Source organism: Schistocerca cancellata, chromosome 11 (assembly GCF_023864275.1).
Source record: "Schistocerca cancellata isolate TAMUIC-IGC-003103 chromosome 11, iqSchCanc2.1, whole genome shotgun sequence".
NCBI classification, from domain to species: Eukaryota; Metazoa; Arthropoda; class Insecta; order Orthoptera; family Acrididae; genus Schistocerca; species Schistocerca cancellata.
Window position 1 is genome coordinate 36,070,399 of NC_064636.1, and position 12,715 is coordinate 36,083,113.

Below are 12,715 nucleotides of genomic sequence, written 5' to 3' on the forward strand. Positions count from 1 at the left end.
TTCATCAATTAAATTCAGTATCTCTTCTGTTACCTAAGGATTTCTACTAGCCCTAGTCTTTTTACCTACTTGATCCTCTGCTGCCTTCACTATTTCATCCCTCAAAGCTACCCATTCTTCTTCTACTGTATTTCTTTCCCCCATTCTTGTCAATTGTTCCCTTATGCTCTCCCTGAAACACTGTACAACTTCTGGTTCTTTCAGTTTATCCAGGTCCCATCTCCTTAAATTCCCACCTTTTTGCAATTTCTTCAGTTTTAATCTACAGTTCATAACCAATAGATTGTGGTCGGAGTCCACATCTGCTCCTGGAAATGTCTTACAATTGAAACCTGGTTCCTAAATCTCTGTCTTACCATTATATAATCTATCTGAAACCTTTTAGTATCTCCAGGGTTCTTCCATGTATACAACCTTCTTTCATGATTCTTGAACCAAGTGTTAGCTATGATTAAGTTATGCTCTGTGCAAAATTCTACCAAGCAGCTTCCTCTTTCATTTCTTAGCCCTAATCCATATTCACCTACTATGTTTCCTTCTCTTCCTTTTCCTACTGTTGAATTCTAGTCACCCATGACTATTAAATTTTCGTCTCCCTTCACCATCTGAATAATTTCTTTTATCTCATCATACATTTCATCAATTTCTTCATCATCTGCAGAGCTAGTTGGCATATAAACTAGTACTACTGTAGTAGGTGTGGGCTTCTTGTCTATCTTGGCCACAATAATGCATTCACTATGCTGTTTGTAGTAGCTTACCCGCACTCCTATTTTTTTTATTCATTATTAAACCTACTCCTGCATTACCCCTATTTGATTTTGTATTTATAACCCTGTATTCACCTGACCTAAAGTCTTGTTCCTCCTGCCACCGAACTTCACTAATTCCCACTATATTTAACTTTAACCTATTCATATCCCTTTTTAAATTTTCTAACCTGCCTGCCCGATTAAGGGCTCTGACATTCCACGCTCCGGTCCGTACAACGCCAGTTTTCTTTCTCCTGATAACGACGTCCTCCTGAGTAGTCCCCGCCCGGAGATCCGAATGGGGGACTATTTTACCTCTGGAATATTTTACCCAAGAGGACGCCATCATCAATTAATCATACAGTAAAGCTGCGTGCCCTCAGGAAAAATTACGGCCGTAGTTTCCCCTTGTTTTCAGCCGTTCGCAGTACCAGCACAACAAGACCGTTTTGGTTAGCGTTACAAGGCCATATCAGTCAATCATCCAGACTGTTGCCCCTGCAACTACTGAAAAGGCTGCTGCCCCACTTCAGGAACCACACGTTTGTCTGGCCTCTCAACAGATACCCCTCCATTGTGGTTGCACCTACGGTACGGCCATCTGTATTGTTGAGGCACGCAAGCCTCGCCACCAATGGCAAGGTCCATGGTTCATAGGGGGAAGAAAATTGGCATCTGCACCACAATAGTGATATCATCTTATTTCATTTCACAATTATATGTGAGACAGTGCTCGGCGACAGCCTGATTTGCTCAGTCACTTTAGTCGAGTGTATTACTAATATTCTTTGCATCACTTATTGATACTTAGCCTTTCATCTCCTAGCTGAATAGTGACCTGTGACTCAGAAACCAAAGACCAACACATTTTTGCCACCAGACGTTTTGCCAAGGTGCTGGCACTAGCATTTTTGTTTTTGTGACAGAGTTACAGATATATGAATGAAACAAATTCAGTGACTGAAAATACACAATAGCAATAGCAAGGAAAGTCTGTCTCAAAACAAGATAACATGAAACAAATTTAAGTATTAGGAAGTCTTCTCTGAAAGTATTTATTTCTAGTGTAGTCTTGTATAGGAATGAAATGTCGATGACAAACAGCACAGGACACAAGAGAGCAGGAGCTTTTGAAATGTGGTGCTACAGATGAATGCTGAAGATCAGGTAGGTCAGCAAAGTAACTAAAGCTGTAGTTCTGCATTGAGTCGAGGTGGAGATATCTGTATGGAACAACTTGAACTAAAAGAAGTTTTCACTACAGTAAGCAGGTTTGCATGAATATATGTTGCAGCAGTTTCGCAACGAGGAAGCAAACTGACAACACAGACTAGCATGGAGAGGAGCATCAAACCAGGCTTCACACTGAAGAGCACAACACCACACAAGTTCAAAAGAGAACTGTGAAAATATGTATTAGGCTTTCCTGTTACAAATGACATTATTATCTCGAATTCAATGGCTAAAAATACGTCTCAGCTGCACGATAAGTAGCGAGACTCACGTAAACACGCTTCTATTCCTACAGTACCTATATAACTTTATCTTTGAGAAATATGGATGCACTCGTATAGATATTATGCCAGCCGGTACAGATCGGGAGCAATTTTTCATTTTTCTCCTAAAGCAGCAATTACAAATAGTATGCAACATTGATAGGTAAACAATGAAATTGGTAACAACTGTCAAATATGTAGGGGGTAACAGACACTGTTATCTGGTTTCAATAGAAAACAATTTACAACTACTCTTATAAAAACTGGGTGCTTAAATAGATCATTAATTCGTCAGTTATTAAATATGATGAAATCAATTTCAAAAGAAATATTTTCTGCTTGGGTAAACAAAAGCTAAATTAAGGACCTGCTCATTAATTTCATGAATGTGCATTACAGAGACTGTCACCTTCATATGTGGTACTAATTTACGTGCATTTAATTGTAAGACCAAAGACTACTACTAACCAAAGTCATTCACACACATAGTAAAACCACTAATACTTCACAGAGAAGAGTGAACACAAAGTGTTCCAAATGGTGCAAACTTAAGGATCAGTACCTGGGAACTGGCAGCCAATCTGTAATACTGTTATTATTGCTAATTTATCGGGGGCTCGTAACATACTAATTTATGTAGGTTACCAATTATTAACAAGACCAGTACACACACAACCTGAGGTGCCACCCCACATCTCAGTATTTGCTCTTTAGCAAAAAAGCTTGATGGAATCTGGTGCAGAGGACTGGTAGTGGCACACAGAAACACGCAACAATACCCCACCCCTCCCAGTCAACCCCTCACAGCCCCACGACTGTGCCTTGCTGATTTACTCTGCCTTCCACATTCCCAAAAACTTCCTCCAGCCTCCATGGAAACAGGTTACTTCTAAACACGCACCCCACAACACTATAGTCAACCTTCAGGGCAAAACTCTGATCCCTGCAGAAATGTCAGTACTGTCTAAAGGCCTTACCTTTAGTGCAGAATCTACTTCAACCATGCTGGCGTCATGAAGGACCTTTTTTCCTTTACGTGTTCTTTGCAGTTGAAACATTCTTTGTCACACACCCCACTGTCAACAGTCAACCAACCCCACATACAACCTTTTTATTAGAACAGTTCCAATCTCCCTCCAACCGTCACCCTCCTCCCCTTCCACTCAAGTTATCCCTCAGTTATCTTTCAGGAATCCCCCTCACCTAAGCCTCTGCTAACTGTTTCCCACCACCTCCCCCTTTCTCTCGCCCCTCTCTGTCTCTCTCTCCCCTTCTCCACCACCACCTTCATCTCCTCCCCCTCCCCTCCCCTCGATTGATCCACCTCTATCCACTATACGGTCTCTTTAATTCATCCATTTTCCTCACTGTCACCTACAACTACGCAGGCAACTACTTTTGATAATCAATAGTTAGTAATCAATCTCACTGCTACACCATGCTTATACATTTCTGTTCCCCCCTCCCTTCTCTCTCTCTCTCCCTCTGTGTGTGTGTGTGTGTGTGTGTGTGTGTGTGTGTGTGTGTGTGTGTGTGTGTGTGTGTATGTGTGTGTGTACTCCTACTAGGATAAGACCAAGAGCTCAAAAACTACTAATGTTAATTGTTTTTTATAGTGTGTTTCTGTGTGCCACAAATCAATCCTTTTTAAGTAAGTGGTTGCCTTTCCCTTATTTTACATACTTTTCCAGCCAAGGAGTTCGATTATTGTTATATATCTTAAAATGGTTTAATGTGTCTTCAAACACTTCTATCTGTGTGATACAATATTCTGAGAGAGATAGTCTTCATTCTTTGTATTTCTGTTTCACATCAAGAGCACGAACAATGCAACAGTCTGATGACAGTATCTTTGATGAAATATTGCATATCTGATTCCATTGTGTTTATTCAAAGCTGGTTGTAAAAAATAAAACAACTTGACGACTATTATTTATTACGTTAAAACTGTTCACTTCCTTGTTAATCTATACCAACCAAACGCACACGCACGCACGCGCGCGCGCGCGCGCACACACACACACACACACACACACACACACACACAGACAGACAGACAGACAGACAGACAGAGAGAGAGAGAGAGAGATGTTACATGTGAAATATAACGTTTCATGACTGAAGTTAATAAACAATGTCAAATTGAGAACTCTGCTTGCAGAGGGATTTTCATAATAACTGAAATATTTTTATGTCTTTATTGAGAAATTAAATTGATATTGACACTATCAGTGACTAAAGCTTTGGAGAAGTAAAGTAAATGTATGATACTAAATAATTTTATATAATGAATTAAGACTTTTAGAGAGTATATTCCAGTAGACTTAAAGATAAAAAAAGTACTGTGATATGTAGCTCTCACCTCTTCACCTGCTGCATATGTGGACTCATCTGCTGGTTCCTCCTTCACTATCGTGATTTCACATCCCTGGAACAGGTAAGTTTGACATTCTAAGTAAGCACCAGAAGTAGTTAGAGTAACAACAAATTTTTGAGAAATTTGAGAAATGTAACTGCAAATCAAAGTCAATAACAAATATTAACTACATGGCCATAGCGTTCACATCTCTTGACAGGATTGTTAATACACACTCACTCAGTACTTCCTTATGGCTTCATCTTCTGGTGGTAATGCAGCTAGCATCAAAGAAGTGCACATTCTACAGAAATATCCAATAAGGATGTTGTGTTAAACTGACAGCCAAGCCTTTTATAGGAAGTCTGGTACAAGACCTTGGGACTCACATTCGTGCGCCAATACTTTTACACCTTAATGGTTTTTTGATATTGATAACAAGAATAAATCCACAGCCACAAACAAGGACAACAAGGAAGGAACATTAGGGTCAAATCGGCCATCAACACTGGTACGATTACAGACAGAGCAAGCACTAATCTCACATAGACTGTGGAAGAAAACCAGACTTGATATTTTCAAAGGAACCACCACAGAACTTGCATTAAGTGATTTCAGAAAACAATAGAAAAAATCCAAGCCTGGTGTCTTCCCACTGCACTCCCACAACACTGCAGGTAAAAATAATTTTGGTACAGACTGCACGAACCTCTCTATGGTTCAGAATATGAAGTTTCACATTCTGGTCCACAAGGATGCAACAGGCTGCTGGTAGAACTCAGACGGGGGATTAGAAACCACCTGATTTTCAAAACACAAACAAAGATTGCATTATTAGCTACTCCTCCCCATAATTTATCGAAGTATTTGGACAAGGGGATGCAAGTTCCACATGCTTGCAATGTCCATATTTTAGCTTTTGACTTTTGCAATATACAGACAGTGGACATAACCTTTGTGAAGCTATAAAAATGCTTAGTTTGAGTTGCTGGATGAAAACAGCTGCTGAGTAGTATAGTATTTCATGTGGAATGGCAATTTCTACGAACAGCTGGAAGGCATCGCCATAGGTAGACCTCTTAGTCCAGTCGTGGCCAACTTCTTCATGGGACATTTCGAAGCACAGGCACTGGAGTTGGCGACTTGTAAATCTAAGGTGTGATACAGGTACGTCGATGATACTTTTGTTGTGTGGAGCCACGGTGAAGAATGGCTCAGTGACTTCCTAAGACACTTGAACAGCCTCCATGCCAACATTAAATTTACCACGGAAGTAGAAAAGGACAAAAAACTGCCTTTTTTAGATGTGCCGGTCACAAGGGATGGCAAAAACCTGGGTTACAGCATGTATCGAAAACTGACACACACGGACCGATACCTGCACAAACTATCAAACCACCACCTGAGCCAGAAAAGAAGAAATGTCGGGTACGGCCTTTCTGCCATGCATTCTCAGAGTGACAGACAGAATCGGCTACATATAGCACAAATACGGCGTAAATGTGATTTTCAAACGGACAAGGAAGATCAAAGAGTGTCTTAGATCAGCAAAGGAGAAAAGGGACCCACTTGTAAATGTCGGGAATATATCGCATACCGTGCGCATGCAGAAAGGTTTATGTCGGATTGACTGGACGATCAATCGACACCAGGATCACAGAACATAAGCGACATTGCAGATTGGGGCAGGTGGAGAAATCGGCCGTGGCAGAGTGCGCACTGAGTGAGACCGACCAAGTAATAAAATTCACCGACACGGAAGTTCTGGCTGTAGAGAAGCACTATCACACCCACTTGTTCAGAGAATCTGTAGAAATACAAAAACACGCGAACAGTTTCAACAAGAAAGAGGAAAGCCTTAAGGTATACGGACCCTGGATGGCTTCTCGTACTGCAGCGAACGACCGTCGCAGGTAGCAAGAGGAGAACTGCACCGGAAATGACCGCGGAGAAGCCCTCGGATGTCGGTGCGCCAGGTACATATAGTCTGCGGCCACGAGCTCGGCTCCAATTCACCACCGGCAATGGAGGGTGAAGCTCTGACAATGCCAGCCACTGGTGCTGGCGAAACGTCAATAAAATAATCAGACGAACATCGGCCGAAGAACCCGAGACAGAAACCAATCGGCAATTTACTGCTCAAATGTTTGGCATCTGTATCAGGTCTGATTAAAGAAAGACATCAAAGCAATTCAGAGGAGGGCTGCTAGATTTCATACTGGCAGGTACAAACAACATGCAGGTGGAAGGTACAAACAACACACAAGTGTTACGGAGATATCTCGAGAACTCGTACGGGAATGTCTGTAGCGAGGAACACTACTGAGAAAATTTAGAGAACTGGCATTTGAGGCTGACTGTGGAACGATTCTACTGCCTCTAACATACATTTCGCGTACGGACCACGTACGTAAGATACGAGAAATTAGGTTTCATAGAGAGGCATACAGACAGTTGCTTTTCCCTCGCTCTGTTTGCGAGTGGAACAGAAAAGGAGATGACTCGTAGTGGCACAGGGTACCCTCCGCCACACATGTGAGGTGGATTGAGGAGTACTGGTGTAGGTGTAGGTGTAGGTGTACCGTATTTACTTGAATCTAAGCCGCACTTTTTTTCCAGTTTTCGTAATCCAAAAAACCGCCTGCGGCTTAGAATCGAGTGCAAAGCAAGCGGAAGATATGAAAAATGTTGGTACGTGCCGCCACAACTAACTTCTGCCGTCGAATATATGTAGCACTACGCAGGCATGCGTTGTAGGCACAAAGATAAATACTGGCGCCAAAACCTCTGCGTCAGTAAATAAATTAAAAAAAAAAAAAAAAAAAAAAGTGGAAGACGAGCTTATTTTCTCCGCCGCGAGTTTCGACCACTGCATTTTCATACATTATCCAACGAAGTAAATACAAATTCCGTATTGTTCATTTTCGAATGTAGCACAATTTCAGTGTATTACGAAAATCTGACTGGCAAGACTGTTTGGGATGTTTGTCAATATGGCCTACTCTACGTTCTGAATTTTTTCCTATCTGTGAGAAGAGATGGTTGCTAATAGGAACCTGATGAAATATGAATCACATACAGTATTCTCTTCACCATAAGAATAATACGAATATAAACATTTTGCCATGTATTCTTTCGTGTTTGCTGCTATCTCATTTGAATCCTGTCTGCCTAATAAACTACGAAACTAGAGTGAGACAACAGCAAACGCGGAAGAATATACGTATCGTGTCATGTTTATATTCGTATTATTCTTACAGTCAGAAATGAAGCACGGCAAGTGACTAGATTTTTAAATCTAAGATGACTAATTTCTGTGCAGAATTTGATGTAATAAAGAAGCGGCCGCAAAGATTTTCAAACGGAGAAAAATTTTTGCCTAACTCTCGTTCAGAACATGTTCTATCATACGCAGTCTATTATTTGATTCTTGTTGATCATTATCAAAGAAAGCAGCAGTGTAAGTAACAACAAATAGCAGTCTCTTGCCATTGTTTCGCTAATGAGACGATTCCTCTCTTTTTTTTTAATTGTACGCGGCGGTAGCGCGCACAAAAGCAAGCCATGCCGCGTGCTGCGACAGGCCGTAAACACGCACTATCAGAATGCGACAAACAATGCATGACACAGTGCAGTAATGCATTTTCAGCTTAAGAGTGACGCAAACACCTATAACAAAGAAAACGGCATTTATCAGATCAAAGCAAAATAAGCAATCGATTCAAACCAGACGAAGCACGTGAAAAAGGAAGGGTGCCCGTATAAATACGGACGGAGCGCCTGACGCATAGCAATGGCTACGTGGTAAAGCTTAACTGCTAAGCTTACGACGCGAACCAAACTACTGTAGCTGTATCGTCATTCATTCGACCTAAATTGTGTCTCATATTACAATGGACCAACTGCGTTTCGATTTGGAGGTGCGGCCTAAAACTTTTCTCTCCCCTTGAATTTCGAGTCTCAAATTTCAGGTGCGGCTTAGATTCGGGAATTTTTTTTTTCCTTTATTTCGAGTCTCATTTTTCAGGTGCGGCTTAGATTCGAGTGAATACGGTAGTCCCCATAATTATCAGCATGGGTAGACTAGTGCTAGTCATAATTCATTCTCTGTATGATTTATATAAGTATACAACAACGATTGCTCACGGTCGTTGATGTATAAACTGACTAATTGTGGATCCCTGAGGGTATCCTTTGTAATGAGATTTGCAGAAAATGATGTGTGAATGAATTAGAAAATAAGCGGGTAGAGCTGCTCATTGAACTCCAGATGGAGAAAACTGAAACACACTTTATAATCCAAAGTACGTCCATATTAGTAAAAGTGAAGCAACATATCACTGCTGACAAATACACATCTCACAAAATTTGATATCTTATAGAGGCTTACACAACGGTCATCCTTCCTCCACACAACACAGATATGAAAGAGTCCCGTGGTTAACAGATGGGCTGCAATAAGCACTCTCATCAAAACAAAATAAGGCTGTTTACTTAGTACAGATGTAGTGTTCACTCGGCAGATGTAACTAACAAATGTATTGTGTAATGCAGATATCCAGAACTTTGCCAAGGCCTCTAGAAAGACACTGAAAGCCTCACAATATACTTCCTTAGCAATACACTTACTCCCAGATGGTATTTGTTATTAATATAAAATTGAACAATGGAAAATCCAGGATGAAATGTAACAATATTATGAAAAGGAAAGTTGCTACTCACCATATAGCAGAGATGCTGAGTAGCAGATAGGCACAACAAAAAGACTCTCACAATTAAAGCTTTTGGCCATTAAGACCTTCATCAACAACAGACGACAGACACACACTCGTACTCACACAAACGTAACTCACACATATGACTAGTCTCAGGCAACTGAAGCCACACTGCCTGATTACAGTTGATTTTAATTTGTAATGTTGTTGTTGTTTTCTTTAGTATGAAGAGTGGTTTGAAGCAGCTCTCCGCACAACTCTGTCCCGGGCAAGCCTTTGTGTGTCTGAGTTACTAACTCAACCACATCCACTTTAATCACATTACTGTATTCAAGCTTTGGTCTCCCTGCAAAATTCTTTTCCACCACATTTCTCTGCAGTATCAAACCAACAATTCCTTCATGCCTCACACTGTGTGGTATCAACTGAACCGTTCTTTCAATCAACTTTGATCGTGAATTTCTTTTCTGCTCAATTCAATTCAGTACCTCCTTATATGTTATTTGATCAATCCACCTAATATTAGGCATTTTTCTAGAGCACCACATCTTCAAAAGTTTACATTTTCTTCTTTTATGAAGTGCTTATCATTCATGTCTCACTTCCCCACAAGTAAAGGCTACACCCCAGATAAATACCTTCAGAAAAAGACTTTCTCAAACAAACTGTAGTAATAGTAGTAGTAGCTCTATTCATCCATAGATCTCTTTTTACAAGGATATAGGACATGTCAAAGTATTTACAAGTTTAGACCAATTTAAAATAAGATAATTTGTACACACATATATTTACAAACTTCTGGTTAGAGACAATCATTAGATTTACTCCTGGTACACAATACTTTTTCTACAAATAACTTATTAAATAATGTAATGCCACACTGTTCACTCATATCTCACTATCAGTCACTACACACACTATACACACATTGTTTCATAACACATAAATCGTCTCACACACACACACACACACACACAGGTGATCTCTGGGTCATTTTCTGTACCGCAACTTCCCATTTGCTATCCTGAAAAACTGAGTCAGCAACCCTCCATAATGAGTGAGATGTTGAGCTCAGGAAGAGGTATTAGTATTGTGCCATGCATAGCTTGGGGGTAAGTATTTCTAGAAAGGAAAAAAAGAAGAAAAAAACATAAAGTGAAGGTGTTAGGCGGAATGTTAGATATTTTATAATCATTATCACTATTATTTATTTGTATAACATTTCATTTTTTATCAAACCCCTACTCTGTTTTAGCTAAGTAATCTTTCAATGTTTAAAATGTATTGCATCTTGTTGTAGATGTGATCTTCAGTCCTGAGACTGGTTTGATGCAGCTCTCCATTCTACTCTATCCTGCGCAAGCTTCTTCATCTCCCAGTACCTACTGCAGCCTACATTCTTTTGAATCTGCTTAGTGTATTCATCTCTTGGTCTCCCTCTTCGATTTTTACCCTCCACACTGCTCTCCAACATTAAATAGGTGATCCCCTGATATCTCAGAACATGTCCTACCAACCGATCCCTTCTTCTGGTCAAGTTGAGTCACAGACTTTCTTCTCCCCAATTCTATTCAGTACCTCCCCATTTGTTATGTGATCTACCCATCTAATCTTCAGCATTCTTCTGTAGCACCACATTTCAAAAGCTTCTATTCTCTCCTTGTCCACCCTATTTATTGTCCACGTTTCACTTCCATACATGGCTACACTCCATACAAGTACTTTCCGAAACGACTTGCTGACACTTACATCTATACTCTATGTTTACAAATTTCTCTTCTTCAGAAACACTTTCCTTGCCAGTCTATATTTTATATCCTCTCTACTTCGACCATCATCAGTTATTTTGCTCCCCAAATAGCAAAACTCCTTTACTACTTTAAGTGTCTCATTTCCTAATCTAATTCCCTTAGCATTACCCAACTTAATTCGACTACATTCCATTATCCTCGTTTTGCTTTTCTTGATGTTCATCTTATATCTTCCTTTCAAGACACTGTCCATTCTGTTCAACTGCTCTTCCAAGTCCTTTGCTGTCTCTGACAGAATTACAATGTCATCGGCGAACATCAACGATTTTATTTCTTCTCCATGGATTTTAATGCCTACTCCGAACTTTTCTTCTGTTTCCTTCACTGATTGCTCAATATACAGATTGAGTAACATCGGGGACAGGCTACAACCCTATCTCACTCCCTTCCCAACCACTGCTTCCCTTTCATGCCCCTCAACTCTTGTAACTGCCATCTGGTTTCTGTACAAATTGTAAATAGTCTTTCGCTCCCTGTATTTTACCCCTGCCACCTTCAGAATTTGAAAGAGAGTATGCCAAGCAACATTGACAAAAGCTTTCTCTAAGTCTACAAATGCTAGAAATGTAGGTTTGCCTTTCCTTAATCTACCTTCTAAGATAAGTCGTAGGGTCAGTATTGCCTCATGAGTTCCAACATTTCTATGGAATCCAAACTGATCTTCCCCAAGATCGGCTTCTACCAGTTTTTCCATTCGTCTGTAAAGAATTCACGTTAGTACTTTGCAGCCGTGTGTTATTATACTGATAGTTTGGTAATTTTCACATCTGTCAACACCTGCTTTCTTTGGGATTGGAATTATTATATTCTTCTTGGATTCTGAGGGTATTTCGCCTGTCTCACACATCTTGCTCACCAGATGGTAGAGTTTTGTCAGGAATGGCTCTCCCAAGGCCGTCAGTAGTTCTGATGGAATATTGTCCACTCCCGGGGCCTTGTATCGACTCAGGTCTTTCAGTGCTCTGTCAGACTCTTCACGCAGTATCATATCTCCCATTTCATTTTCATCTACATCCTCTTCCATTTCCATAATATTGTCCTCAAGTACATCGCCCTTGTATAGACCCTCTATATACTCCTTCCACCTTGCTGCTTTCCCCTCTTTGCTTAGAACTGGCTTTCCATCTGAACTCTTGATATTAATGCAAGTGGTTCTCTTTTCTCTAAAGGTCTCTTTAATTTTCCTGTAGGCAGTATCTATCTTACCTCTTGTGAGATAAGCCTCCAAATCCTTACATTTGTCCTCTAGCCATGCCTGCTTAGCCATTTTGCACTTCCTGTCGATCTCATTTTTGAGAAGTTTGTATTCCTTTTTGCCTGCTTCATTTACTGCATTTTTGTATTTTCTCCTTTCATCAATTAAATTCAGTATCTCTTCTGTTACCTAAGGATTTCTACTAGCCCTAGTCTTTTTACCTACTTGATCCTCTGCTGCCTTCACTATTTCATCCCTCAAAGCTACCCATTCTTCTTCTACTGTATTTCTTTCCCCCATTCTTGTCAATTGTTCCCTTATGCTCTCCCTGAAACACTGTACAACTTCTGGTTCTTTCAGTTTATCCAGGTCCCATCTCCTTAAATTCCC

At 40.4% G+C, this 12,715-nt stretch overlaps 1 protein-coding gene across 5 annotated transcripts in view; it reads right to left on the minus strand.

Moving 5' to 3' along the window:
* Positions 1-12,715, minus strand: part of LOC126108476 (uncharacterized) — a 102,625-nt gene that overhangs the window by 40,826 nt on the left and 49,084 nt on the right. For all 5 annotated transcript variants that reach the window (XR_007523532.1, XR_007523533.1, XR_007523531.1 and 2 more), the window contains one exon: positions 4,611-4,676. Coding sequence is in view for 2 of the 5 variants with exons in the window: in XM_049913726.1 (XP_049769683.1) it covers positions 4,611-4,676 (66 nt within the window). In the remaining 3 variants the exon portion in view is untranslated. The remainder of the gene's footprint in view (positions 1-4,610; positions 4,677-12,715) is intronic.